Raw genomic sequence first — 25709 nt, 5'->3', positions numbered from 1 at the left:
CGTGCCACGCACGTCACACCCAAGTCGTACCTTAACTTTATCGCGGGCTACAAGAACATCTACACCCAGAAGCACCGCGAGCTGTGCGACGGGGCCGACAAGATGGACACCGGGCTGGAGAAGCTGGCCGAGGCGTCCGAGTCGGTGGAGATCCTGAAGAAGGACCTCGCCATCATGGAGAAGGACCTGGTGGAGGCGTCGGCCAAGGCCGAACGCGTGCTGGTCGAGGTGACCGAACGGGCCATGCAGGCGGAGGTGTTCAAGAACCAGGTGCAGGTCGTGAAGGAGAAGGCCGAGGCGCTCGTGCAGTGCATCGCGGCGGAGAAGGCGCTCGCCGAAGAGAAGCTGGAAGCCGCTAAACCTGCGCTGGAAGAGGCGGAAGCAGCACTGAACACCATCAAGCCGGCGCACATCGCGACGGTGCGCAAGCTGGGCCGCCCGCCGCACCTGATCATGCGCATCATGGACTGCGTGCTGATCATGTTCCAGCGCAAGCTGCACCCGGTGATCGCCGATACGGGCGCACCGTCCCCGAAGCCATCCTGGCAGGAGTCGCTCAAGATGATGGCGAGCACGACGTTCCTGTTGCAGCTGCAAAACTATCCGAAGGACACGATCAACGACGAGATGATCGAGCACCTGCAGCCGTACTTCCGCATGGAGGACTACAACATGGACACGGCCCGGCGCGTCTGCGGGGACGTGGCCGGTCTGCTGTCGTGGACGAAGGCGATGGCATTCTTCCACGGTGTCAACAAGGAGGTTCTGCCGCTCAAGTCGAACCTCATGCTGCAGGAAGCTCGTCTAAGGGTATGTGACGCACACAGAATCCGAATCCGTCCTGTCTTGTCTTGTCTTACCTGTCCTGTTTAGCTGTCCCTGTCCCGCGTGGCACGCGACGCGACCACGCATACTTCGATACAGCGCCAGTGGCCTCCATCGTAGGGCCGTGGCGCTGTTGGCTTAACGCACCCCTGTCCCCTTTTCCCCCGTACAGATTGCGATGGAAGATTTGAACGCGGCCGAGAACCAGCTGGCCGAGCGGGAGGCGGCCCTGCAGAAGGTGAAGGACCAGTACGATGCGGCCGTCTCGGAGAAGCAACGGCTGACGGATGCGGCCAACAGCTGTCTGCGCAAGATGACCGCCGCGACGGCCCTGATCAACGGGCTCGGCGGCGAGAAGGCCCGCTGGACGCAGCAGAGCAAGGAGTTCAAGATCCAGCTCGGCAAGCTGGTGGGTGACGTGCTACTGGCGACCGGCTTCCTGTCCTACTGTGGACCGTACAACCAGGAGTTCCGCTGCACGCTGTTCAAGACGTGGATGGAGATCTTGAAAACACGCACCATCCCGTTCACGGCGCAGCTGAACATCATTCAGATGCTGGTCGACTCGGCGACCATCTCCGAGTGGAACCTGCAGGGGTTACCGAACGACGAGCTGTCGGTGCAGAACGCACTGATCGTGACCAAGTCGAGCAGCTACCCGCTCCTGATCGACCCGCAGACACAGGGCAAACTGTGGATCAAGTCGAAGGAGGACCAGAACGAGCTGCAGATCACATCGCTGAACCACAAGTACTTCCGGACGCACCTGGAAGACTCGCTCTCGCTGGGCAGGCCACTGCTGATTGAGGACGTTGGAATGGAGCTGGACCCAGTCATTGACAATGTGCTGGAGAAGAATTTCATCAAGTCGGGCTCGATGGAGAAGGTGCTGGTCGGGGACAAAGAGTGTGACGTGATGCCCGGCTTCATGCTGTACATCACGACGAAGCTCCCGAACCCACCGTTCAGCCCGGAGATCAGCGCCAAGACTTCGATCATCGATTTCACGGTGACCATGCGTGGCCTCGAGGACCAACTGTTGGGGCGTGTGATTCTGATGGAAAAGAGCGAGCTGGAAGCGGAGCGGGTGCAGCTGTTCGAGAGCGTGATGAAGAACCAGCGCAGCATGAAGGAGCTGGAGGGCAACCTGCTCTGCCGGCTCACGTCCACCGAGGGTTCGCTCGTGGACGACGAGGCGCTGATCGAGGTGCTGCAGGAGACGAAAACGACGGCCGAGGAGGTGAACCAGAAGCTCAAGATATCGGAGGTGACGGAGAAGAAGATTATGATTGCGCGCGAAGAGTTCCGGGCGGTGGCGGCCCGCGGCTCGATCCTCTACTTTCTGATCGTGGAGATGTCGAACGTGAACGTGATGTACCAGAACTCGCTGAAGCAGTTCCTCATCATCTTCGACAACTCGATCACCAAGTCGACCAAGAGCAACATCACCGAGGAGCGGATCGGCATCATCCTGAAGTACCTCACGTACGAGGTGTGGGCCTTCACCAGCCGCTCGCTGTACGAGCGGCACAAGCAGCTGTTCACGCTGATGCTGGCGATCAAGATCGACTACCAGAAGGGCACGATCAGCCACGATGAGTTCATGGCGTTCGTCAAGGGAGGCGCCTCGCTGGACCTGAACGCGGTCACACCGAAGCCCTTCCGATGGATTCTCGACATCACGTGGCTGAATCTGGTCGAAATTAGCAAGCTCAAGACGTTCCAGGGGCTGCTGAAGAAGATCGAGTACAACGAGCGCGACTGGCGCAACTGGTACGAGGCGGAGCGGCCCGAGCTGGAGGTGATACCGTGTGACTACGAGCACGAGCTGGATGTCTTTCGGAAGCTTCTATTGATCCGATCTTGGAGCCCCGATCGTACGATCTCCCAAGCTCGCCGATACATCGAAGCCTCCCTTGGCCAGGAGTACGGCGAGATGCACATCCTCGACCTCGAGGTGACCTGGTCCGAGTCGGAACCGCGCACCCCGCTCGTCTGCATCCTGTCGATCGGGTCCGACCCGACGACGCAGATCGCCGCGCTGGCCAAGGTGAAAGGGATCGTGCTGAAGACGGTGTCGATGGGCCAGGGCCAGGAGTACCACGCCCGGAAGCTGATGGGCGAATCGATGGCGTCCGGTGGCTGGGTGCTGCTGCAGAACGTCCACCTCTCGCTGAGCTTCTGCAACGAGATCATCGACGTGCTGATCGAGACCGAGCACGTGGCGGACTCGTTCCGTCTGTGGGTCACCACCGAGACGCACCCCCAGTTCCCGATCGGCCTGCTGCAGATGGCGATCAAGTTCACCAACGAGCCGCCGCAGGGTATCCGGGCCAGTCTGAAGCGCAGCTACCTGGCCTTCACGCAGGACTACCTGGACTACACGTCGGCACCCCAGTGGCCCCCGCTGCTGTACACCGTGGCCTTCCTGCACTGTGTCGTCCAGGAGCGGCGCAAGTTCGGACCGCTCGGGTGGAACATCCCGTACGAGTTCAACCAGGCGGACTTCTCCGCCAGCGTCCAGTTCATCCAGAACCACCTGGACGAGATGGATCCCAAGAAGGGGGTATCGTGGCAGACGCTCTGCTACATGCTCGGCGAGGTCATGTACGGTGGGCGCGTGACCGACGACTTCGACAAGCGGCTCCTGACCACCTTCACGCAGGTGTGGTTCAGTGAGCACCTGCTGACGCCCAGCTTCGAGTTCTACAAGGGCTACCGGGTGCCGATCTCGCGCAACATCCAGGTGTACGCCGACTACATCAACCAGCTGCCGCCGACCGACACGCCCGAAGTGTTCGGCCTGCACCCGAACGCCGACATCACGTACCAGATCAACACGGCCAAGGGCATCCTGGACACGATCCTGAGCGTCCAGCCGAAGGAGGGCGGCGGCGGCGGCGGCGAGACCCGGGAAAACATCGTGTTCCAGCTGGCCACCGACATGCTGCGCAAGCTGCCCCCGCAGTACGTGGCGTTCGAGGTGAAGGAGTCCTTGACCCGCATGGGCGCACTGCTGCCCATGAACATCTTCCTCAGGTAAGTGCTGGCCTCCCGCTGCAACACTGACCGCAACACCGCGACCATCATCCACTTCTCCGCACTCGTGCTCGCAGACAGGAGATCGATCGCATGCAGCGGGTGATCAACACGGTGTACAACAACCTGTGCGACCTGAGGCTCGCGATCGACGGTACGATCGTGATGAGTCAGTACTTGCGCCAATCACTGGACGCCATGTACGACGCCCGGATCCCCGAAAAGTGGCAAAAGGTTAGTGGGTCGGACTACCCATCACTTCTTCATTGATCGCCCGGGGATTTTTGAATTTTGAAAATAACTTCCTTTTTACAGGCGTTTGTTCGGAGGGTTTTGTATTTTTCAGAAGTGTTGATTCAATTGTTTCGCAGGAAGTGAACCGGCTAACCGGAAATAGTGCAATGACCTGACTAACGCTTTCCCCGTTTCGCCCCGGCAGATCTCCTGGGAGTCGACGACGCTCGGGTTCTGGTACACGGAGCTGCTGGAAAGGAATCAACAGTTCCGCACGTGGATCAATTCCGACCGGCCGAAGGTAGCCCTCACCGCACCCTGTCAGCCCCTGCCGGCGTTACTTGCCCGCAGCACTCCCCAACTCCCTTTGTTCATCATGCTCAAGCCGCGCGCAGTCTTACGAACGGGGCTCTAACGATGCTTTTCGGTACTTTTGCAGGTTTTCTGGATGACCGGATTCTTCAACCAACAGGGTTTCCTGACCGCAATGCGACAGGTGAGATTCACGAAGTTCCACTTCTTCCGAACCGCCCCATTTTGTCGGTTACCAAGGACGGACCGAATCAAACCGCAAAGAATTGTGCATTACTCGAGGCTTCCGGACACGCGTCCCGGAAGGGTTGGGTTGGCATTAGATGCGTTGTCCATGCCGTGCACGGAACGCGTGGACCGCGGTTGTTCATCAGCACATTGCTCGCACAAAGCAAAGAGACTTTGTGGAGTTGCTGATCGATCGAAGTGATCGCGTGATCGTTTTATTTAGCTGTGTTTTACAGAAGATATCCTTGAAAAAGCGCAAAGCACCCCTTTACAACCGGTTCAAATGACAAAATCTCCTAAAGGTATGCAATTGCAGCAGCCTTATTGAACGCTGGTGTTCCATTTTCGTGATCGGCTTATTTAAAGAGACCGAAAAATGCAAAATAACGTTATTATGTGTGTGGCAGTTACCCGGAGATTGATTGCTTGTTTGTTCGCTTTTTGTGTCCTCTCCCGAAACCCCTTCTGTCATGCGTTGTCCTGCCTCGGTGACAGGAGGTAACGCGCGCCCACAAAGGCTGGGCGCTGGATTCGGTAGTTCTGCAGAATCAAATTACGCGCCACAATAAGGAAGACATCCACGACCCACCGCAGGAAGGGGTCTACGTGTACGGCCTGTTTCTGGAGGGTAAGCAACACCACCGTGCACAGCCCCTGGCCCCTGGCCGCTGGAGGTGGCATCCATCTTCACCGGTCGCCGGAGTTGCTTCATTTTTCTTTTGCAGGTGCATCTTTGGACCGTCGCAGCGGAAAGCTGATCGAGTCGAAGCCCAAGGTGCTGTACGAGCAGATGCCGGTGATCTACATCTACGCGATCAACACGACGGCCGGCAAGGATCCACGGCTGTACGAGTGCCCCATCTACCGGAAGCCGCAGCGCACGGACCAGAAGTACGTCGGTTCGATAGACTTCGAGACCGACTTTAATCCGCGCCACTGGACCCTGCGAGGTGTTGCGCTGCTGTGCGACATCAAGTAGATCCCGTCGCGCTGCTGGATCCTGATGACCTTTGAATTTGAATTTGAATTTGAGTACCAACATTTAATGGTGAAAGTTTAGTAAATTGTAGCTGTGTGATCGGTTGGTTTGAAGCCACCGATGTCTGGGTGATTCTTTAGCATTCAATCGCTCTGTGCAACCATTTGATAGACGCACCTTCTTACACGGTGTATAGTAGTTTCTTGTCAGTTATTGAAAATGATTATGCAGAGTTTTATTGAAATTGTGAACCCAGAAAAGGGATGTTATAGGTACATCAGTTACCACCAGCGTGCAAGTATGTTTCAACAGTTTTCTTGTAGGTCCTGAACGAAGACACGAAGAGTTTGAATACTTTCACAAAGTAGAAGTTTTGTACCGTTCTGACACTTTTACGCACATAGGTTGAAGCCAATAAAAGCCGGCATTTCCCGGTGTAACTGCAAAGAACAGTATCTATTATTGCTGAAGCCGTCTGATTTGGCAACGGAACCACGGATCGGTACCGCGAAGGGTTCTATGCGACTTTTTCACGCCGACCAATCCTACATGTTCCACACGGCCAACCGGAACAACCTACACCCGGAGGCGAGGGATACGATGGTGCAGGAAGGATGTGCTTTCTGGTTTATCGACACACCCCACTCGATCGACAATGCAGGTTTTGCGCAGTTTTGTCACAATTTGAAGCAGTTAAAGATAATGATACGGAAACGGGCGGGCACTTCCGTGGCTTCTGAGTTCTAGACTCTTTCACACTTTGTCTACGAATAAATACGAATAAAATTAATTTTTTGACAATGTTTTATTGACTAACTGAATGATGGCAGTAGAAGGCCCCCTCATTTTTGTTGTGATGCTTTCAACATGACAGCAAACATATGATCGGAGCACCGAGCATGGTCCGACAGCTTCTGCTGGGTTTCGGCTAATCCAGACGCCAGCTCAAAAGAAACCTGCTTACGAGTGAGTATTTGAACAATCCGCTATCAGTTATCAAATGTCTCGCAGGAGCTATAAAAACATCATTAAGATAAGCTTAACACGATTAGCCGCGGAGAGTGATGCACGCCGAACCCGTCCGATGATTCCGTCAGTCGCTTTCGTGCTTTGAGTGCAGAAGATTTTTGAAAATGTTTTTCTATTGTATTCTTGGTTGCGTTTTGGGTGAGCAAAAGGCTTCGAAATTGTGGATTTAATTTTCTTTCTACCTAACAAGGCGTGATCAGTTGTAAAATACTTGACGATCGTTTCCGCTTGCAGTGCTATCAGGAGGAAGGAGTGTCACCGAAGGGGCTAATTTGCGGAAAAATCTAACACAAGTTACGTGGGCTCATGCCGTGAACGATGCTGAATACCTGACCCGTGTTCTCGACAGTACGCAACAATCGCTTCACCCTTCAGCGTGGGCTGTGTAATACCGTTTTCTTTCATCCTTTCAGGCGACATCCAGTTCATAGAATGTGACATCTCTTTGGGCTATCTAAAGGAAGACGTGAACAGAGAAAATGAGATACCCATAATGGCCCATCCTCCGGCTAACGAGTCCGACATATCCCTCGAAACGTTCCTGCAGCGCGTGTTGCAGTACAACCAACAGGTGGGCGCCGTTTCGAAAGTGAAGGGAATTAAACTAGATTTTAAATCGATCGGAGCATTCGAGCGATCTGTTGATATCATCCGGTCCAGCTACGACATGGCCAAATTTACCACATGGATCAACGCCGACATTCTCCCCGGTCCGGTGGATAACACAGCCACGGTGCCGGTGGATCCGGTGCGATTTTTTGCCGCTGCGAGGCGACTGGGCAAAGCAACACTTTCGATCGGTTGGACCACACGTTGGGGTGCCGATTTTACGAATGGTGCCTACACGGAACAGCACGTGGATGCTATGGCCTCCGCCATTCATTCGAACGGTATCGACCACGCTGGAAACGCGATCACCTTTCCCGTTAGGGCAGGGATTGTGGGGAGCAGCATCACAAACATGCTTCGATTGTTTTGCGCAGTAAAAGACACCAACGATGTCACTTTTACCGTTTGGTCAAGCGACGGAGACGCGGTAAATGTGGAAAAGTTGCGTGAATTTATTTTCACCGTAGGTCTCGATCGGACCTATGTGGATGTGCCGGAAGCATTGCACCGGGCACTTCATCTCGACGAAAGTGCGTTTAAGGACAGCTGCAAAAAGACAATCGAAGCTAGATGTTATGAGCCCTGATAATGTATCACAGACCGTTAACTATGCAAATACAAATGAGTACTGGATATTGATGTAGAATCATTATTCTTAAGCCCGGTCCACACACTATGATAATCGTTGCGCGGACACATCGTAGCGATGCATCGTAGCCTTTACATTTGCTTGGGTTTCAACCGGCTTTGAACTTTTGCTTTAGTTTCAAATGCTGTGTTGGTGCGTCAAGGGTTAGGAGCTTTTGCGCAAACGTCAACTAGTTTGACAGTTGATTTGACAATATCAGCTGTTTACATTTCCCATTGCTTGTAACATTTGCCCAGTGAGATTCTCAAAGTTTATGTATAACACGCAAAACGAGTAAGAGACAAAGGTTTATTCATATTTTCTTTGTTTCAGTATCATTGCACAGTTTTTGTTGTCCCCGTACATCGAACTTTCCGTGGCAGTTTCGAGGCGATCGGTTGGATCGAGCACAATGGGCTGAACGACTCGCGGATCTAGCCGGAACTCGGTTTCTGTTGGTTTTACGAAATTGGCCCGCATTTCGCTGATAAACCCGTTATTTAGCTTTCGTTTGAACTCTGGCACAACCTTTCGAGTTCGAGGCTGTAGCGTATCAGTAGCCTTTGGAGCCAGTTTGCGTTCATCGCTCTCTGCCCAGTTCCAAAACGTGATCGTATTGTGTCGTGGTGGGACGTGCGGCACAATATCCCTCATGGTGGTGGTCAGATACGGATCTGCCAGCCTCGCGTATCCCTTCGCATTCGTATATATCACACTCGACGGTCGATCTACCGGTTTGTTGCAAGCTTGGCCATATCGAAAGGAGTCCACAGGCAACCCCACAGCACGCGGCTCTTCGGAATTACCGTAAAGTTTCGGTGGCTTTCTCACGTCCTGTGCCAACTTGGGTTGCGATGATTTTATGTAGTTCAATCGATCGGACCGAAAAATCAGATTAGCTTTATCGTGAAAATTTTGGGGAAATTTCTCGCGGTACAAATCGACCGTTTCGGACAACGGCTTCCAGTTGTACAGTGACTGTAGCCCGCGATAGTTTCGCTCGATGTTGGATAATTGCACCTGGATCACTATGAAATGAGGAATGGTCTGTTGAACGTAAACACGTAACTTGATTGTTTCAAAAGTACTTACATTTCTTACCATCTGTCGACATTGTGCCCAAAGGTGAGCCCAGTTCGTTTCTTTCCTTGTCAATAATACCCTAACGACGCATTGTGTCTTAGAAACGTGCAGGTTGCTATGATGCGAAAACACACCACCGTTTCAATCAAAAACGCAACGAACACAACTAAAATGAGGGTCCTTTTCAAAGGTATTATTTGCATTGTTAAAAATTTAGATGTTGCGTCCGTTGATACTACAGCTTGACACGTTCCACAATTTCTGTTTCTGCTAAAGTGTGATTTTGTTTTCATAGCAAACATTTCGTCGTGATTTTGCGCAGCTTCATGTTTAACTGCTAGGGCTACTTGATGTTCTTTTTCGCATCCCGTTTCAGATAATGGGACTCCCTGATTTGCCCGGTCAACCGGAGGATGATAAATGTTTTACGATGGACGAGAATCACACCATTCATGTTGAGCCATTTAGCGACGATGAAAGTGACAACGAATCCATCGGCGAGAATAGTGGGTACGCGGGCTATCAACCACTAAGCGTGGATGACCGGAGCCACCCTACCGTGCATCGCCGACTATCCGCAATGGATGACGAGCGAGAACTCGACGATGAGACCGATTTCATCGAGCCCGGTGCTGTGGATATGTACGGCAGCAGTAGCACAGAATTTCTCAACGTCGACGTATGGAATGCCCCTCGTCCCGATGAACTCAACATCGACATCGATGCAAACAAGGCAGCCGAGGTACACAGGTTCTAGGAAGCCAGTTCAGGAATGGTCACGTGGCTGCGTGGTTCCAGGTTTCACCATGGTTTCTTTTTGCGTTGTGCCTCTACTTTGCCCTTCCGGTTCCGGAGGGCGTCAAGGTCGGGTGCATCAAAATGTGACGTTCTCGGAAGCACTAAACCACTCCTAAACAGGCTGCGAAGCTGGAAAGCTTCGCCGCTTGCGTTTGGCCATGCGTTTGGGGACCAAACCACCTTCCTCGGGCTGTTCTTGGAGGGCTCGGGGCGGTTGCATTTAAAAACCGCTTTCTGCAGCCTGTATTTCGTTCCATTTCGCAGATAGTGACCGTAATGGCGAGCATAAAACTGCCCACGACAGCCGTTCCGGATTGGGCCCGTGGAGTGCCGGAAGAAGAATGGAAGGAAAATTTACTACAGCGAATCCGCCAACGACAGCAACCGGAAGCAGTCGATGGGTGTAGTACGTCGGCCCCAGCAGCAGCAGCAGCAGCAACTGGCCCATTGCCGGCACCGCCGCTGGACAGCGGCAGTAGTCGTACGGCGTGATTTAAGAGAAGTGTACCCATTCCATGTATGCAATGTTTTCCGTAAGCCGTCATGTGCGGTCAACTTTAATTTTACCTTGAGCGCTGGCGGAATGCTATTTGAAAACGTATTTTCTCCTTTTTTATTGTCCTCCACCGCTTGGGCTGATCTCGAATAAATCGCACCTCCTTCTCGAAAAGGAGTTGCTGAAAAAGTAACGTAAATTGTTGCCGTTATTTTCCGTACGACGAAGCCCTGGAATGTGCAAACCACGCGCAAAACATTGACACCGTTCCGCTACCTACCTAAGGGGTCAACTACTATCCCCTCCGCGGCGCACGCGGTCTCAGGTCTCTGGCGTGGTTTGCATTTCCGATTCGCTTCCGGTTTGCGTGGTGAGCAGCGGGCAGCTCTAAAAACAAATTTCCGCGCGGGTCCCAGCCAACCCCAGCAACGAGAGCGTCACCAGAAAGCGATAATCTTCGGACGCTTGCCTCTGCACACGTCCTCCTCCTCGGCGGCCACCCTTCATGCTGCGGCTTAATGCGATCCATTATCAGGTGCACGCGTGGCATGCACTGGCACGGCTGGAAAGGAAAATAACTTAAACGTTCACACGTAATTTAGCATGGCGTGCCTGAGAGAGCGTTTGCATGTTGTTTTCCCTCACCTCCCCAGACCGGTCTCGCCGGACGTTTATTAAGACTTCGGGCAGATGTTCGGCTCCGGAGCGAGGCGCAAGGGGACCGACTGCATAACCGACATTTTCTATGCTCGATAGAATGTGTGGCCAGACCTCCCCCCTTCCAGTGAGCGGCGGATTCCCTCCGGATTGTAACGCGCCACAGAAAACGATAAGAAGGCATGCAATGTGGTGCTAATTGAAAACACGACGATACATCGGGTTGACAAACTCTCCGCAGCACGCAACCGAGAACCCCCCATTATCGCGTCGGGGCTTGTTGGGGTAGAACGGATTAAGACATTAAATTTCAATGTCGGCCACGATGTGGTTGGTCCCGTCCCTGTCAACCCGTTTCCAAATGGACGGTACGCCGGTGTTTTCGGACCCGTCCCTCGGAAGTCGCGCTGATGCATTTCTTTATCAGCATCGGAATTGCGAGAGCGACCCCAAAAGGGGAGAGCAAAGCAAGAGATTCAAGCCGAAAGGAGCCGAAAAATCGCGCGAATCGAGAGCCGCAGACCGGCCAACGGCGAAAAGCCGATTCCGGGCCGATTCAGTTCACTTCGGTCTCCGGTCCATCGCGGTTCGCGCGCTCGGACAACAGCGGGTTAGCAGCAGATACGCGGCGGACCGCGCAAACTGACGTTTCGGCAAGTGATGGTGTGTGCGGTTCCCGGAAAAAGTGCAGGCTCAGTCGATTCTGATAACTTCTCAGGTTGCGGCGACGGCCCACAAGAGAAACCATTCGTTCGGTGATTGCTGAAGATGTGTATTTGTGTAGCGCGCGGATGGTGCACTAAAATCACAACACAGTCGACCAGATGATAACACACAGTAGGCACGGGCGTCCGAGAGATGCATGCAAAGTGTGAGCGGCGAACCGCAAGCGGGCGCGAGAGGATCCTTAATCAGCGCCTACTTGCTGATACACGTTGTACAAAGCCCAGCCTTCCTCCCGTAAGCCGAGCGAGGCGGGGTACTCTTGAGCGGAGTACCCCCGGTAATTCAATATTCTCCTATTACCTCGACGGCCTCGAAAACTCGACCGTCCGAGCGCAGTGCGAGCCCATCGGACCAGCGCTCGAGCCCGGGATAAGGATGATGACAAACTTCATTCAGCACGAGATTTGCTCTCATTTCCTTAATTTATTCCCTCACCACAATCCCCGCGGGTTAACACTTCTGCTAGGACTTGCTGCTCTGGCTTAACGACAGCTGGCTCTGTTATCAGGATATTACAGCATCCCGCCGAGAATTCGCTCACCGCTGCTCCCCGATTTTACCACAGAAACGCTTCGCTTCTCGCAGTTCTGGGTTAATTGTGTTTTTCTGACTGAACTACATCTAGATCCCAAACTGAGTTAACACGTCGGTTGGTGTCGCAATGTTGGTAGCCCACTGTCTCATGATGCAATTGTAACCAGCACCAGCCGGGGACGGTCGGATGCAGCAACGGTTGGCAACGGTCTCTCTTGGTGACATTTTCTGTTTTGCTTGCACTTTTCCCCAGCCAGGCAGACACGCGGCTCCCGTTTCACCGTTCCACACAGTCCGATGCTGCGGCGGCTCTCGGGCGGGCAGCTGTGTTTCCTCCTGGCAGTCTCTCAGTAGTGAATGCGCGCTATTCGCATCCGCTCCCTCTTTGAACTGACCCCGTCGTGCGTGCTTTGGAATGTATTTTCTTTTCGCTCCGTGGGAAAACGTTTCATCACCGTTGCCACCAGAGCGCGAGAGAAAAGCTGCAGTGCCCAAAGTACTCGGTCAATGGAAAGGCATCACTTTTCCTAGCCGAGCGCGCGCGCTCAGTTTTCATGGCGCCCACATTTTCCTAGGCGACAACGGTCAGCCCATTATACCCGTGATGCTGCCGGTGATGCGCTAGTTTGTCATACTTCGCTTGGTTCCTCAGTGTATCTCTCTGTGTTTGTGTTTGTTGCCTTTGTTGCCACTCCGATTGTTGCCAAAATCCCCAATGAAAGGAACCCCAATTGAGTGCGAAGAATGTACCAGGGTTTCGTCGCTATACCGCCATCATCATCATCATCATCATCATCACAATAGTAACGTAACGAATTCGTTCGAGCGGCAGGCAACTTTTTCAACTTTTAGTTGTTATTTGTGAGAAAAAAAATGGTACCAACGTTACTTCATGCGAGAAAGAAAAGTTAACAGAGCAACCTTGCCGCAGGAACACCAAAGTGTGCCATGCTCCATTGGTTTTAGAGCCCCCAAACAACGGTTTGTTTTGTGCTGAAAGATGTGTTTTTTTTTCTGCAGCCATTGTTGCAACAAAAGTGATTGTATTGTGTTTGTGTTGTGTGCGTCATTATTGGTAGTCAGTGCCAGTGTGTTTATAAACCGATTTGGAGCAAAACCCACAGCACCCGGGTAAGTAGTTGACTCAAAATGAAACTAGCCAGCAGATTATCTAACTCTAATTCTTGAGGTGGTTCAAGCATTTTGCTAGAAGTTTTCCCAGCATTCCGCGCTGAGAAGACAGCTGAAGAACATACCTTGCAGCTACCTGGTTGGCTACTAATTTTTATATGCACTTCCGGTAGCGTGACAGCTGCAGCCGTTCTGAATCCTAGCAAGCTACTTTCTTTCCCCCCCTAGGAACATATTAGATGTCGCAGCTCAAAGGAAGTTTTGAATAAACTTTTGGGATTTAAAATTCCCAATTCGTGTCTCGCGATCTCGTTGCCCGTTGCATTCCTCCAAGTCTAGGATGCGCGGAGAGGAGATGCGCGGTGTACGGTTGACATGCAAACTGTGTGTTGACCGCGAACCACAACAGCTGGTCAGATTTCAGGCCAGTGCCAGCGCAAAGAGCTTTAAACATATGTTTTGCCTGTGAAAATGGACCGTCATGTGTTGGCATGGAACAGTGCGAGCGGCGTGCAACTAATCTACGCTTTAACGTTATTATTTACCCTCAGCTGCGGCGCGCTGCATCGAGAGCCTTCGTGACACTGAACCATATTACTCGGTCGCCACGCGCGCCAGGCTACCACGCGGCGAAGTAACGTTTTGGTTGATTTTTTTTTTGGAATGATGTTCACGCCTGGCTGAGTTTTATGTGCGTCTAGCAGTGACTAGTGGAACCGATAAAAAGACGCTTCCACTTGGCCGCTCCAAATGAAGCACAGCGGAGGCTGTAAAACAGCATCAGCACGAGGGTTGACAAGCGCGGACGAGATTAGGTGCAGCGCGATGAGGACGATAATAATCATGCAAATATTTTAAACGAAACGGCCGTGTGGCCGAGTGAAGCGCGCGAAGATTGTTATGATAATTTCACCGAGCTGAACAACTCGACCACCATATGGTGGCCCCACCGTCCCCGTACACTTCCACTTGCGCCCGGCGGCCCGGCGGCAGAAGGCAAGAAATCTCGTAACAACCGGCAAATCGAGCGCAACCATTTTCGCAATACACTGTACTGTATTTCATAGTTAAAAACTAAAAAGGGAAATGATCTTCACCGCACAATCGCGCGCGCGTATGAAATCCGAAAAACAGACCGCGACCCACCCGACAAGAATGATTAGCCCCTTCTGGCCTAGAAGGCAATTTATTTCTCAGTGTCTTCGTTTGCTGTGTACCTTTGGCTTGAGTTCTTTACATCATTCATGCAAAACAGTCACTCGCGGGCCATACGAGCCGAGAAAGTAAGTTGGTAAACACAAGGCTAGTGGCCGCCCCCGGCTCCCTATTCCATCTCAATGGCCGGGCGCCCTTCGCCACCAGCACGTCCAAAGGTCAACGCCAAACGCCACCACGAACATCTCAATGCGCCTCCCCGAGTGATCCTCGAGAGAGTGACATTCTAGCGCTGGGGTTCTCGACTCGACTTTCTGTCTCCTCGACACTTTGCCCGATTGCCTTTGCTTCGATCCCAGCGTCTCGCGTGGCGCACGTGGCCGCCCGGTGGATGGATGGATACTATTTTTAACTACCTCAACGGGAAAGTGTCCTATCGCTTCCCGGTACCCCGTTACGCGCACCTCTCGATTCGATGTGGATTTCTTTTCCGAACCGTTGGCTTTTCATCGCACAAAATGTCGCTACCAACCTGTCATTAAACGGCACCAGCCAGGCCTATGGTTAGCCGGAAGTTTGTGGCCCTCTTTCGGATCGGTTCGAGCCCCATCACCGGTACTATTGATTGTCGTCGGCGCTCCGCGTCATCGTTGATTGATTCGAATCGTCCTTTCCGGGAAAACCCATCAAAAACTGATCGATCACATTTCGGTCAGACAACACGATTGGTGATAGGAAGAGCGTCTATTGATTGGTACACATTCCGTGGCGCCTCGAAAGGGGAATCATCATGCACAGCAATGCAGCACTCATCGCGAGGGCCCCACCGGACAGCGTTCCAGTTCCTCCGAACCCGGCACAGCGAGATCACAGCGGCTTAATTCAATTGCAGCCAACAATTGCGCTGACATTGAGCTGGGTAAAGATTGCCACGGTGCTCCGTCTCCGTCTACAGAGATTGATCCTGAATGTGAGCAGTTCAGTGTCCGACGATCACACAATTTGCTGGCAAGGATTGATAGATGAGCATATTGACCCATCACGGACGGACCGAAGCGCCCGCCCAATAAACAAACACAAATTTGTGGCCAGAAATCTCCAGTGACCCTCCCCAGTGGTCGAGAGGCACGGATCAAGAGGACACGACTCTGTTGTCCTCTTGATAGCCGCAAGACAAACGCGCCAGCACCGCACACTGTCCCGTGGGACCGTAAGTGGGGCATAAGAATTGGATTCACTTTCGTAACAACAGGAAATTGGCAGTCATGCGGTGGCTGATGGAAAACAAATGGCCTCCGGAGCGGCGACCCTCGGAGCCGGTCCCCGGAGAGCGGCGGATAAGCCAGCCGTGGTGTCCGCCAATGGTCGTAAATCTTGATTCTCACTCTTGACACCTCTTCATGCCGGGCCCGCCGAGGTCCGCCGGGACAAATCAGTGCGACATGCGTGGCGGACGTGTGCTGAACTCTGCCGAGCCGACAACGTAGCTCCAGTGCTCGCGTAGTACAAAGATAAGATATCGTAACCGCTTATCATGCGTTCTCTCGATATATCTTAAGGATCGTATCGTGTGAGAGACATACTAGAGGTTCGGCAAAATGGCAAATATAATACTTCGGAATACACGGAAAACACGTAGAGCCACATAGTAATAAAATTTCGGAAGCCCTCCCAGTGGACCTCACTGAATAATTTCGTAACCGGACCGATGGCTTTCCTGCGGGAGTTCCTTACATAAGGGCTTAAGCCGCAAAAATGGCCCACGGCCGATGGGCGAAGGTGCGGGGGCACTCAATTTAATCCAAAATTCAAAGCATAGGTAGGTCCCGACCCGAGAACACGATGGTCAAAGGCCGCTAGCGTAACATCGAGCCCCGCACTAAACCTTGCGGCGAGAGTCCTTACCGGAGAGTTTTCTATTGCCGCACGAAGTGGACAGAACGGTCGCGAGCCCCAGTGGTCCAGTGTTTTCCTTGTCCGCGCCGGCCGGTATCGATTTCGAATAAAATGTGATTTTATGTTTTTCTGGGAACCATGGTCAGAGAGCGAACGACAGGGGCGGTACATTTGGTGACCAACGGTCAGCTGACAAAAGAAAAAGGAAAAAGGGTTTCCTAATGTTCCGCATTGTTTAAATTGTGTTTTAAAGGAAGACATTAGCACCCGGTCTCCGACCGATGGAACGGACGTGTCGTTTTTATGTCCCGACTTCAACGGGACCTGTTCTCACCGTTTCAAGAAGGAGTCCTGCGGCCGTACTCTGCTCATTCGTGAACGTAAACACCAGAAACACACCTCCAACAGTGACCGGCGTCCAATCAATACGGGAAGGCGGCCTTCCTTGGGCCCCCGGGCCATTGGCTGTAGGTTCGCTCCGTTTCCATGTTATTGCCAGGCCGGGGGGGGTCACTCTTCTCGCCAGCCCGCACCCGGTGGTTGGACTCAGAAATCCTTGAACTTCGGTCGGCGGCCAAAGCCTCGACACAAACTCACCAGCGTTTTAGGCGCTCTGTGGGTGGGCGCTCTGTGGCCTTTCTTTGCTTCTTTAACTCCTCGGTTTATGTGCATTAATTTGTGAAATATTTTGCTTGTAAATATGCTGCGCTTGTAATTAATGATAATCTAAAATTTTAATGAATTCCCCTTACAGAAAGGGCCACAGAAAATGCTCACAACAGCAGCCCGGCTCGTCGCATGGTAATCAGCAATCCTGGGCGCGCCGGTGGCGGCCGGATTAGGTGTTGGTCCTTACGGGGCCACAATTCAAGAATGGTGTTTTATTTTCAATCGTGCCACAAACCGGTGTCTCGGTGGCACCTGCTACCGGGGAATTCCCTCTAGCCTCCGCGTTTGATCGATGGAAATCGGAATATCGCGAATCGGGGACCGAAGTGGGGAAAGTTGTGCACAAATCGAAATCAATTCGTGCCCAATCCGCGCGCGCCCTTTTATCCTGTGGCCATGATGATCCACCCGAACCACGAAGAACGCCCCCTCTCGAACAACTTGAAATTAGCACCCTCCACTTCGCGTTACACCTCGCGGCGCGGCTAATGAGAGTGCCCGGGCCCCCTTTCCGCCCGTCCGTAGGTCCGGGGGGGGAGGCCACCGTCTATTTTCGACGCCGCGCACTGATATTGGATGAATAAATATGTGCCGCCACAATATGCGCTTTGCTGATAAACATTTGAGTGTACAGTGAAAAAAAAAACGGGTTATTTTTCGCGCCTGTGTCACCGGCGTCGTCGTCGTCGTCGTCGCCGTCGCCAGCAACACCGACTCAAACACAAACATGTTGTGATATTTATAAGCAAAAACCTTGTAATTGATTTGTCAACGCGCCTCTCGGTGGCCGCTGGTCTGTGGTTGCCGAGATGCGAAATGAATTCAATTTTCAGTAGGCCCCGTGGCGTTGACTTGCCGATTGTGATAAAAATCGAGTCAACAAAACAGTGTACAAATTAAGAAGCAAACACAATTGTAACTGCATCAAGATGGCGTCCGTTTGACATTCCCTATTACAGTGCTTACTTCGATCGGTGTCGGAGTCAAGCAAAGTTTGGCGTGCATTTTATCGTTCACTCAACACACTCAACCGGAAAACTACAAGCCGTCAATTAAACAAAATAGCATAAAATGGACATCCTCTTTTATGGGCTAATGGGCGGTTCGTAATGCTTTGCCACCTTTTACTCTCTTTTTTAGGATTATCTCAGGAGGCGCCCCGGTGAACGCAAAACCATGAACGGACCATCTTCCACAACCAGCGTCCTCTGCAGTGATCTGCCACAGTAAAAACAATGTATGAGTACGTATTGCACAGCTTGAATGTCTTATTCATTTCTTTGCACGCCGTTTATGCTAATTTAGTCCCCGTGCGATGGCGGAGACGATACCGCGACCGAGGCAATCTTTCGCCAACGACACGATGCGTTGGAAGTGCAACTTGATAGGTGCTTTACTAATTAGCCCTTATTTGTGACTCTTCGGGGCGATGTGGCATTCATTCCTCCGCTCGTGTCATCAAATATTTATCCATCACTTAATTATACGAGCGGCGAGGGGCCGGTGACGGTGGTATCACTATCGTCCTTGCCGTCGTCCCCGGTATCTGGTCCTAATTAAATATGCTCTCATTCTCTCTCTATCTCTCTCTCTTTTCTTTCCTTCCGTCCCACAGTGGAACAAGGCATTCTGACCTCAGTTGTGCCGACGCCGAAAACTCTAAGCTACCAGCGGTACACGGCCGCTCTCCAGAATGACTTACGATGTTCTCAAGAGGTACTTCCCAGCTAGTCTTGGCCAATCGCCATTATGGGACCACTTTCATGCCCATCCATCAATCACTTGCGCCACACGACACCCGTCCCCCCGGGCGGCAGTTTGACGTCTCGCCGAACACCGATTACAAGATTAATAATTTTCATACAAAGCGGACGCCGCTTAATTGATCGGCTGCCTCCCTACGTGACAGGAGCTGGCGAAAGGAGCAAACAAACATATCGGTTACGGGTTACTTCCGCAAAACGCGCGCGTGCCCCCTTTGCGGTCAACCTTGCGGGCTCTTTGCATGGCACGTGCGGTCGGCTTGAGGGCTCTGCATTGCGTAATGTTGTGCCTACCTTTGGCCACCATTAATCGGCCATTACTTTCGCCGCCCTATCTGCCCCACAAGACGTGCCCTGTGCGACGCCTACGCCGTATCATCGACACGTGTAATCGACACGTGAAGCATTAATGTTGAAGAGAACTGCAAAAAGGAACTAGCAATGACACAAAACCCCACCACGGCATTCAATTATCGTTCGATTGAAACTTGTACAAACACGTAAAACATACACTTTCCGGACAGCGGACCGGAGGACATCAATCACAGATCATATTAACAACTTACTTCCACACGCCGCAGCTAATCGATGAGACCACCCGGACCCAAGTGGTCCCGGATAGGTGTATTAATACTGATTAAAAATGTATCCGTTCTCTTTCTCGTCTCGGTAATTGGTTGGCCACACGCGCCCATTGCTGTGCGTGCCGGAATGTCCTTCTGCTTCTTCTCTCGATGGCAATCAACGACACCGTGCTGTCTATAGGTAGCCCTAGGACGGCGTATCGGGCTGTACCGGTTCTGCGGCGACATCGGCCGGGGCAACTTCTCGCGTGTCAAACTCGCTGTTCATCAATTAACCAAAGGTGATTATTTCATTTGTAGTTTCACTGTCGCCGCACGGTGCACAGGATCCTTAGTGGTATCGAAATTAAAATGAAATCAAAATGGCCCCGGCAAAGGCTGGGCCACATAATTGGGGCTTGGCACGTCACGAAACGGAACACCGATTTGAGCAGTCTGAGCAGATGGATGCTAATGCCCGTTGCAACGTTTGCCCTCTCGCCCCTGCAGATAAGGTCGCCATCAAGGTGGTGGACACCAGCCGTCTCGATGCCAAGGCGTTGCGTATGCTTTCGCGCGAAGTAAGCACGCTCGAGTGCGTGTATCATCCTTTCATTCTAAGGTAAGCTGGCTGGCCACACCTTAGCGGCCGTAGGACTCACCCTCTCGATCCCTCGTCACAGACTGTTCGAAGTGATAGAAACCCTGGGAAAGATCCATCTCATCAGCGAGTGGGTCCAGGGTGGTGAGCTGTACAATCGCATCACGGAGGTCGGCCCACTGAAGGAACCCCACGCGGCCCTTCTTTTCCAGCAGTTACTGTTGGCTGTGAAACACTTGGTAAGCCTTCGGCAGCCCTTCGCAAGCCACTCCGCAGTAACGCTTAACCGTGCCCCTCTGTCTTTGTAGCATAGTCTGGGGTTTGTGCACCGTGACATCAAGGCCGAGAATGTGTTGCTCGTAAGCGAGGAGCGCATCAAGCTGGCCGATTTTGGCTTCAGCACGCAGCTCGTCAACGGTCCGTGGCAGCATTTGGACACGTTCTGCGGGTCCCCGCCGTATGCCGCACCGGAACTATTCAGCGACGATCACTACATCGGCGGGCCGGTGGATGTCTGGGCGCTCGGCATCCTGCTCTACTTCATGCTGGAAGGCGGCATGCCTTTCAAGGCCCCGACCGTGCCACTGCTGCGGACGGCCGTTCTGAAGGGCGAATTCGTCATCTCCACGAGCCTCAGTCTGCCGTGCTGTCGCGTAATACGTGAGTAGAAGGGCAGCAAGAGAGGCCACCGATCCTAAGTTCCAGATCTTTCACTTCCAGAGCGCATTCTGGTGCACACCCCTTCACGGCGGCCCACGATCGAGCAGCTCCTGGAGTGCCAATGGTTCAAGTACGCAGCGGATCAGGCCGCGCACACAAACCGCAACAGCGGCCGCCAGCAATCCCAGAGCCCCCGCCCGAAGGACAACAGTACAGCCAACAACCAAACCCGCAACGGTCACGTTCCTAGGCGGCGGAAGAAACTGTTTTGGTTCCTTCCGCTACCGGTGCGCGATCGTCTTTCCTCGCCCGAATCGGGCACCAGTCGTGATAATCTTAGTGCTGCCAACCACCACCCAAATCATCGTAACCACAACAACAATCAGCGTAACGTACATCGACATTCCCAGCGCCATCAGCGGCCCCTGACGGTGTCGTCCGCCACGAAGTCGTCCGCTTCGCGCGACGAACCGCCCGGTGGTGCCGCCGAGGTACCACCCCAATCTCGCACTATCGCTTGCAACACCAAACGGGCCGCCAGCGTGCTGGAGGAAGGGTTTCTGCACCCGCTCAAACTGGAACCGGCTGTCGCTGGCGATGGTACGGATGTAACGAACGATGTGTCAAATAACAATATAAGTAGTAGCTATAACTCGAACCATTACAATGGCGGTGACCAGCCAGCCAATGGCCACAGCAAGGAAAGTGGACCCCCCGGAACCGTGGTGGAGCAGCGCGTCAAACCGCGGCGCTTTTCCTTCGGTCGAACGCTGAAAAAACGGATCGGGCCGATGGAGCTCGTTTCGACGGAAAGCCTGGCCGGTCCCGAGACGGCAGCGGTCGGTGGGGGCCGTACGCGTGCGCTGGATCTGCGCGAAAAGCTACACCGCACGATCGACGAGGAGCACGGCAAGTTCGTGATGTACCCAACGACGGCGGTTTCGTCCGAGGGCGACCGCCATCTGCACACACTGGAAGCGGAAACGCGCCGGCTGATGAACCTGCTCGGCATCAACGGTGACATGATAGCGCGAGCGGTCGCGAATGGACCACGCAGTGACATTATCGGCGTGTACCGGATCATCATGCACCGGTTGCAGCGGGAGCAAGCGCACTCCCGGCTGGCGGCGGTAGCGGCGGCCAGCGGTAACGGAAGTTCGTTCGAGTTTTTGGAACTGAAACCGATCAACGTACGTGCGGGATCCGGAGCCAGTTCCGGTGGAGGGCGCTCAAAAGATGGTGGTACCACCGCCAACAACAGTCCACGACATATCGGTCAGAACCATGGGCGAACCATGTGTGCCATTCTGTGAGCACCGCAGAGCAACCAGCCAATTATGTGATAATCCTCTCGGATCGCATTCGGATCTGTTCCAACGCAATCCTTTTAGCAGCCTAGTCGTTCGAAACGTTCCATTTTTGCGGAGAAGAAAATAAAAATACCAGACCACCAGGCCACCATTGTGCGACAAGCGAGGGAGCAGAGCATACTCAAGTACCACTCGCGCGTCTCTCGATGCGCTAGTAGACCACAAATTACTGAATACTTTTTAGCACGGAAAGACAGACGTTGTTGTTAGTTGTTAGGTTCCCTGTCTCTCTTTCTCTCTCTGGCTCCCTCTTTTTCTCCTAATCCCTTGTGCACTCCAATCCCTTGGCTTGGCCGATGGCCATGATGTATCCGGCGTGCAGCGTGCTGCGTCCAAATCGATAGTGTTAGCGGCTTAATCAAAATTTATGAAACAAAACGGAACCAAAGTCAGCACGCCGAAGGCCCCGCTGCGAACCGTGTACTGTGCTAGCTTTAATTATTTATTTCCGGAAATACTCGATAGAATGGAAGATGGGTTGTCTTTCCGCGCGCAGAGAGCGACAAACTCGCACAGTTACCTGTTGTGGCTGTTTTCTTGTGTTAGTTTACTTCTACGCCAAAAAGGTGCAAACCATCATCCATGATAGAAAAGCGAGCGCGCAAGTCAACGAACTCGAGAAAATATACATCTATCGAAAGTCGAAGGCAAATGAATGAAGCATTCGGTGTAGGAATTGGTGTTGACTTTCATTTTCACCGTTTCCAACTCGCTGTGTGCCGATTGCCAAACCAACGGCTGTTTTGAATCACACACCATTGCTGTCGGTGCTGTCTGCAGTGTCAAGCGTTTGACAGCGTTGTGCAATGCTGGTCACCCTGGCTCGAGGCGATGACAGCATCGTCAGGAGAATGAGAGTGCGCTGCGTGAAAGAAATACATCAGCAGTACGTTTCTAAAACGCACGACGAAAGGCGTGCAAGTTCATCCGATTCGGCTCGGCTCTATTTTCCAAATCTGGTGGCCACTCGGTAAGAAAGGGGGCGCTGCAAACCAGCATCAGCGCAATCGGGTGAATCGTTGTTGTGCGGTGCGAACCCAGTGTGCACCCAGGACGGTCCATTAGTCACGTCAAAATAGTTCCTTATTTTCCTTTTTTCTCTCCCTTCATTATCGCTTTCGTCCATTGGCTGCTTTATCGGACGGGACTGCACAAATCGCGTGAGTGTAAGGTGACACAGGGAAACACGAAAAAACGACGGCTCTTCTTATAGCCTAGGCGTTATAGTACGAGCTGCAACGACGGTGTGTAGTGAAATTTAAAGCAGTCCCCCGGATCGGATCGTTTCGACACACATTCCCACCGTTTGCTGCCACTTTCACGCGGAACGTACCTGTCCCCACGGCTGCAATTTTGTGCCTCGCCCTCCCCCGTCTGGTGTATGTGCTGTTGCGAACCTTCTCCCGGGAAGAGACTGTGATACGGAAGTGACGCATAGAGAAAAAAAATGGTGAGTCGCTGAGGGCGGGGCGCCCGAAGTACACCCTACATTGTTGACACTCTCTGCTTATCATATGCCCCAATTCGGTAGACGGAACAACAGATGGACTGCGCCTTGGATCTGATGCGGCGCTTACCCCCTCAACAGATCGAGAAGAACCTGATCGATCTGATCGATCTGGCGCCGGCTCTGTGCGAAGATTTGCTGACGTCCGTGGATCAACCGTTAAAAATTGCCAAGGACAAGGAGACGGGCAAGGACTACTTGCTGTGTGACTACAATCGCGATGGCGACTCGTATCGCTCGCCCTGGTCCAACACGTACGATCCGCCCCTCGAGGACGGTTCGATGCCTTCGGAGCGGTTGCGCAAGCTGGAGATCGAAGCAAACCACGCGTTCGATCAGTACCGCGAGATGTACTACGAGGGCGGCGTCTCGTCGGCCTACCTGTGGGATCTGGAGCACGGCTTTGCTGGCGTTATTTTGATCAAAAAAGCGGGAGAAGGAAATCAAAAAACCAAGGGCTGCTGGGACTCGATCCACGTCGTGGAGGTGCAGGAGAAGAGTTCCGGCCGAACGGCACACTACAAGCTTACGTCGACCGCCATGCTGTGGCTGCAAACGAACAAACAAGCTTCCGGTACCATTAATCTCGGTGGAAGTCTCACCAGACAGGTAAGCACATCATGGGTATGTGTTTGTGCGCGCCCACCGTGCGCTACGTTTGAATCATTCATTAGGCTCGTCGACACCCGTCTCTGCGTGTGTCGCGGCACGGAAACAAGAAAAGAAATTCGGATAATTTTAAACTGCACCGCTCCTAGTGTGAACGAACTGCGCGCGTCGACGGTGATAAGCGTGCCCTATGTTGCTTCATCAATGGACCCATCGTAGTAGGCGACTGGTGTCAGTGTGTGGGTTCGATGGGCTAGTGTGTTGGAGGGTGGCTATGAATGGGCAACTAAATGTATTGTCCCATTGCCGTACGTGCTTGGCTTTCACTGAGCCACGATTGTTTGTTTGTTTGTTTTAAAGTTTTAAGAGTCTTTGGGCCTTAGGCCCTTTCGCCTCTGTTGGGAGGGTGGGACATTCTAGAGACTCTGGGCACGGGGCCTCGGTCTTCTGTGAATGCAGTGCGAGCCACGATTGGGGGCCAAATAATTCATGCTTTCGGTTTCACTTACGCGTTCGGTGGAATTGATGTTTCTTTATGTGCTGTGCCTTTCTCTTCCCAGATTGAACAGGATGCCCCCGTCAGTGAATCCAGCCCGCACATTGCCAACATTGGGCGTATCGTGGAGGACATGGAAAACAAAATTAGAAATACGCTCAACGAGATCTACTTCGGCAAGACGAAGGATATCGTTAACGGGCTGCGAAGTATTCAGTCGCTCTCGGATGCAGACCAGCAGGCCACCATGAAGCACGACCTAGCTGCAGCATTGCTACGCCGCACTGGCAAGAGTGAGAACTGAGCTGGTCCGGTCCAGTCCGATGCCTACCGCCAACAGCAGCAAACATTGTCATCGTTATCCGTATTCATCACCACCTAGCAAACATTTTCGTCGTGTTTCGTTTTCGCGGCCCATTAGTACGTCATTTGCTAAAATAACTTTCTTTCGGTTAGGTTAGAAGGATAGACATAGCGGAAAGCACTACGTAAGCCAAGCAAAAGAGACGTCGCGTAATTAATAACACGCTAATCTGGCGTACGAGAGCACGGTCGCTCCGTGTCGGCAGCAGGAATAGAAAGGGCTCCGTATAATAAAACGTATTGAACGAATAGCTAAAATGGGATGAATTCCCATTCGGTTGAAACAGAACCCCGCATTTGCCCCTAAAATTGAGACGTTTCTGCAACCGCCCTAGTTCAAAATGCTTGTAATCCGATCGACTCATACTTTTGTTTGTCACTCTAGCAGCAGTCCTATTGTTTTTGTCTCCTATTTTAACGAATTCTTGAACCGTGCATATTATTTCCTTTGCCAGAAGCAATAGCGAGCCGACTTCCTAAAAAAACTCCACGGTTGCACCCTCTCGCCAGGCAACAAGAACTGCTGAATGAATAAATTTTATATTTAAACGAAACGTGCGACAGTTGATAGGATCATCAATGCGTTTCGGAACAAATTATAAAACAATCAACATGGAATCCTTGCCGTTCTGCTCATGTTACTTTCATTAGCAATCAAACGAAAGAAACGTTTGCCCACAAAAGCAGAGAGCGAAATTGGTTGCTTCGCACCATCATCATCGCCGTCATCCAGTTGGCCTTGCCAGTGA

General features: G+C 52.5%; 5 protein-coding genes across 11 annotated transcripts in view; 4 read left to right on the top strand and 1 right to left on the bottom strand.

The window, feature by feature from the left end:
* Positions 1-5994, top strand: part of LOC131209603 (dynein axonemal heavy chain 5) — an 18041-nt gene extending 12047 nt beyond the window's left edge. Inside the window, exons 10-16 of the mRNA XM_058202705.1 lie at positions 1-810; positions 998-3864; positions 3942-4098; positions 4304-4399; positions 4538-4594; positions 5134-5266; positions 5364-5994. The exon at positions 1-810 is cut by the window's left edge and continues 2120 nt beyond it. Coding sequence (XP_058058688.1) covers positions 1-810; positions 998-3864; positions 3942-4098; positions 4304-4399; positions 4538-4594; positions 5134-5266; positions 5364-5617 — 4374 coding nt within the window. The 3' untranslated portion in view covers positions 5618-5994. The remainder of the gene's footprint in view (positions 811-997; positions 3865-3941; positions 4099-4303; positions 4400-4537; positions 4595-5133; positions 5267-5363) is intronic.
* Positions 5995-6516: 522 nt separating this feature from the next.
* On the top strand, positions 6517-10410 carry LOC131208700 (protein FAM151B-like). 3 transcript variants are annotated; one of them, XM_058201522.1, is made up of 5 exons: positions 6737-6784; positions 6881-6994; positions 7060-7217; positions 9343-9708; positions 10029-10410. In XM_058201522.1, the coding sequence occupies exons 1-5, from the start codon at positions 6751-6753 to the stop codon at positions 10254-10256; spliced, it is 900 nt and encodes a 299-aa protein (XP_058057505.1). In that variant the 5' UTR covers positions 6737-6750; the 3' UTR covers positions 10257-10410. The 3 variants fall into 3 exon arrangements, with proteins under 3 accessions (XP_058057506.1, XP_058057505.1, XP_058057504.1); XM_058201523.1 differs by lacking the exons at positions 6737-6784; positions 9343-9708; positions 10029-10410 and adding an exon at positions 6517-6583 and having other exon boundaries at positions 7060-7875; XM_058201521.1 differs by lacking the exons at positions 9343-9708; positions 10029-10410 and having other exon boundaries at positions 7060-7875.
* Positions 8193-8997, bottom strand: LOC131208701 (uncharacterized). The gene is made up of 2 exons (XM_058201524.1): positions 8976-8997; positions 8193-8911 (listed from the first exon to the last, which is right to left on the bottom strand). The coding sequence occupies exons 1-2, from the start codon at positions 8995-8997 to the stop codon at positions 8193-8195; spliced, it is 741 nt and encodes a 246-aa protein (XP_058057507.1).
* A 1089-nt stretch (positions 10411-11499) lies between the features above and the next one.
* LOC131208710 (serine/threonine-protein kinase NIM1-like) lies at positions 11500-22600 on the top strand. 3 transcript variants are annotated; one of them, XM_058201540.1, is made up of 10 exons: positions 11746-11877; positions 13198-13308; positions 18169-18271; positions 18644-18744; positions 19557-19656; positions 19865-19976; positions 20038-20194; positions 20264-20615; positions 20676-21215; positions 21296-21764. In XM_058201540.1, the coding sequence occupies exons 3-10, from the start codon at positions 18268-18270 to the stop codon at positions 21634-21636; spliced, it is 1707 nt and encodes a 568-aa protein (XP_058057523.1). In that variant the 5' UTR covers positions 11746-11877; positions 13198-13308; positions 18169-18267; the 3' UTR covers positions 21637-21764. The 3 variants fall into 3 exon arrangements, with proteins under 3 accessions (XP_058057522.1, XP_058057523.1, XP_058057521.1); XM_058201539.1 differs by lacking the exon at positions 11746-11877 and adding an exon at positions 11500-11580 and having other exon boundaries at positions 20676-22600; XM_058201538.1 differs by having other exon boundaries at positions 20676-22600.
* A 253-nt stretch (positions 22601-22853) lies between these two features.
* On the top strand, positions 22854-25550 carry LOC131208630 (F-actin-capping protein subunit beta). 3 transcript variants are annotated; one of them, XM_058201433.1, is made up of 4 exons: positions 22854-22955; positions 23157-23435; positions 23517-24101; positions 24662-25550. In XM_058201433.1, the coding sequence occupies exons 2-4, from the start codon at positions 23433-23435 to the stop codon at positions 24899-24901; spliced, it is 828 nt and encodes a 275-aa protein (XP_058057416.1). In that variant the 5' UTR covers positions 22854-22955; positions 23157-23432; the 3' UTR covers positions 24902-25550. The 3 variants fall into 3 exon arrangements, with proteins under 3 accessions (XP_058057416.1, XP_058057417.1, XP_058057414.1); XM_058201434.1 differs by having other exon boundaries at positions 22872-22955; positions 23166-23435; XM_058201431.1 differs by having other exon boundaries at positions 22891-22955; positions 23065-23435.
* The last annotated feature ends 159 nt before the right edge of the window (positions 25551-25709 follow it).

The sequence above is a fragment of the Anopheles bellator genome, chromosome 2, assembly GCF_943735745.2.
Source record: "Anopheles bellator chromosome 2, idAnoBellAS_SP24_06.2, whole genome shotgun sequence".
In the NCBI taxonomy this organism is placed as follows: Eukaryota; Metazoa; Arthropoda; class Insecta; order Diptera; family Culicidae; genus Anopheles; species Anopheles bellator.
Note: the sequence above shows the minus strand (reverse complement) of the source record. Positions and strands in the feature narration are given on the sequence as shown.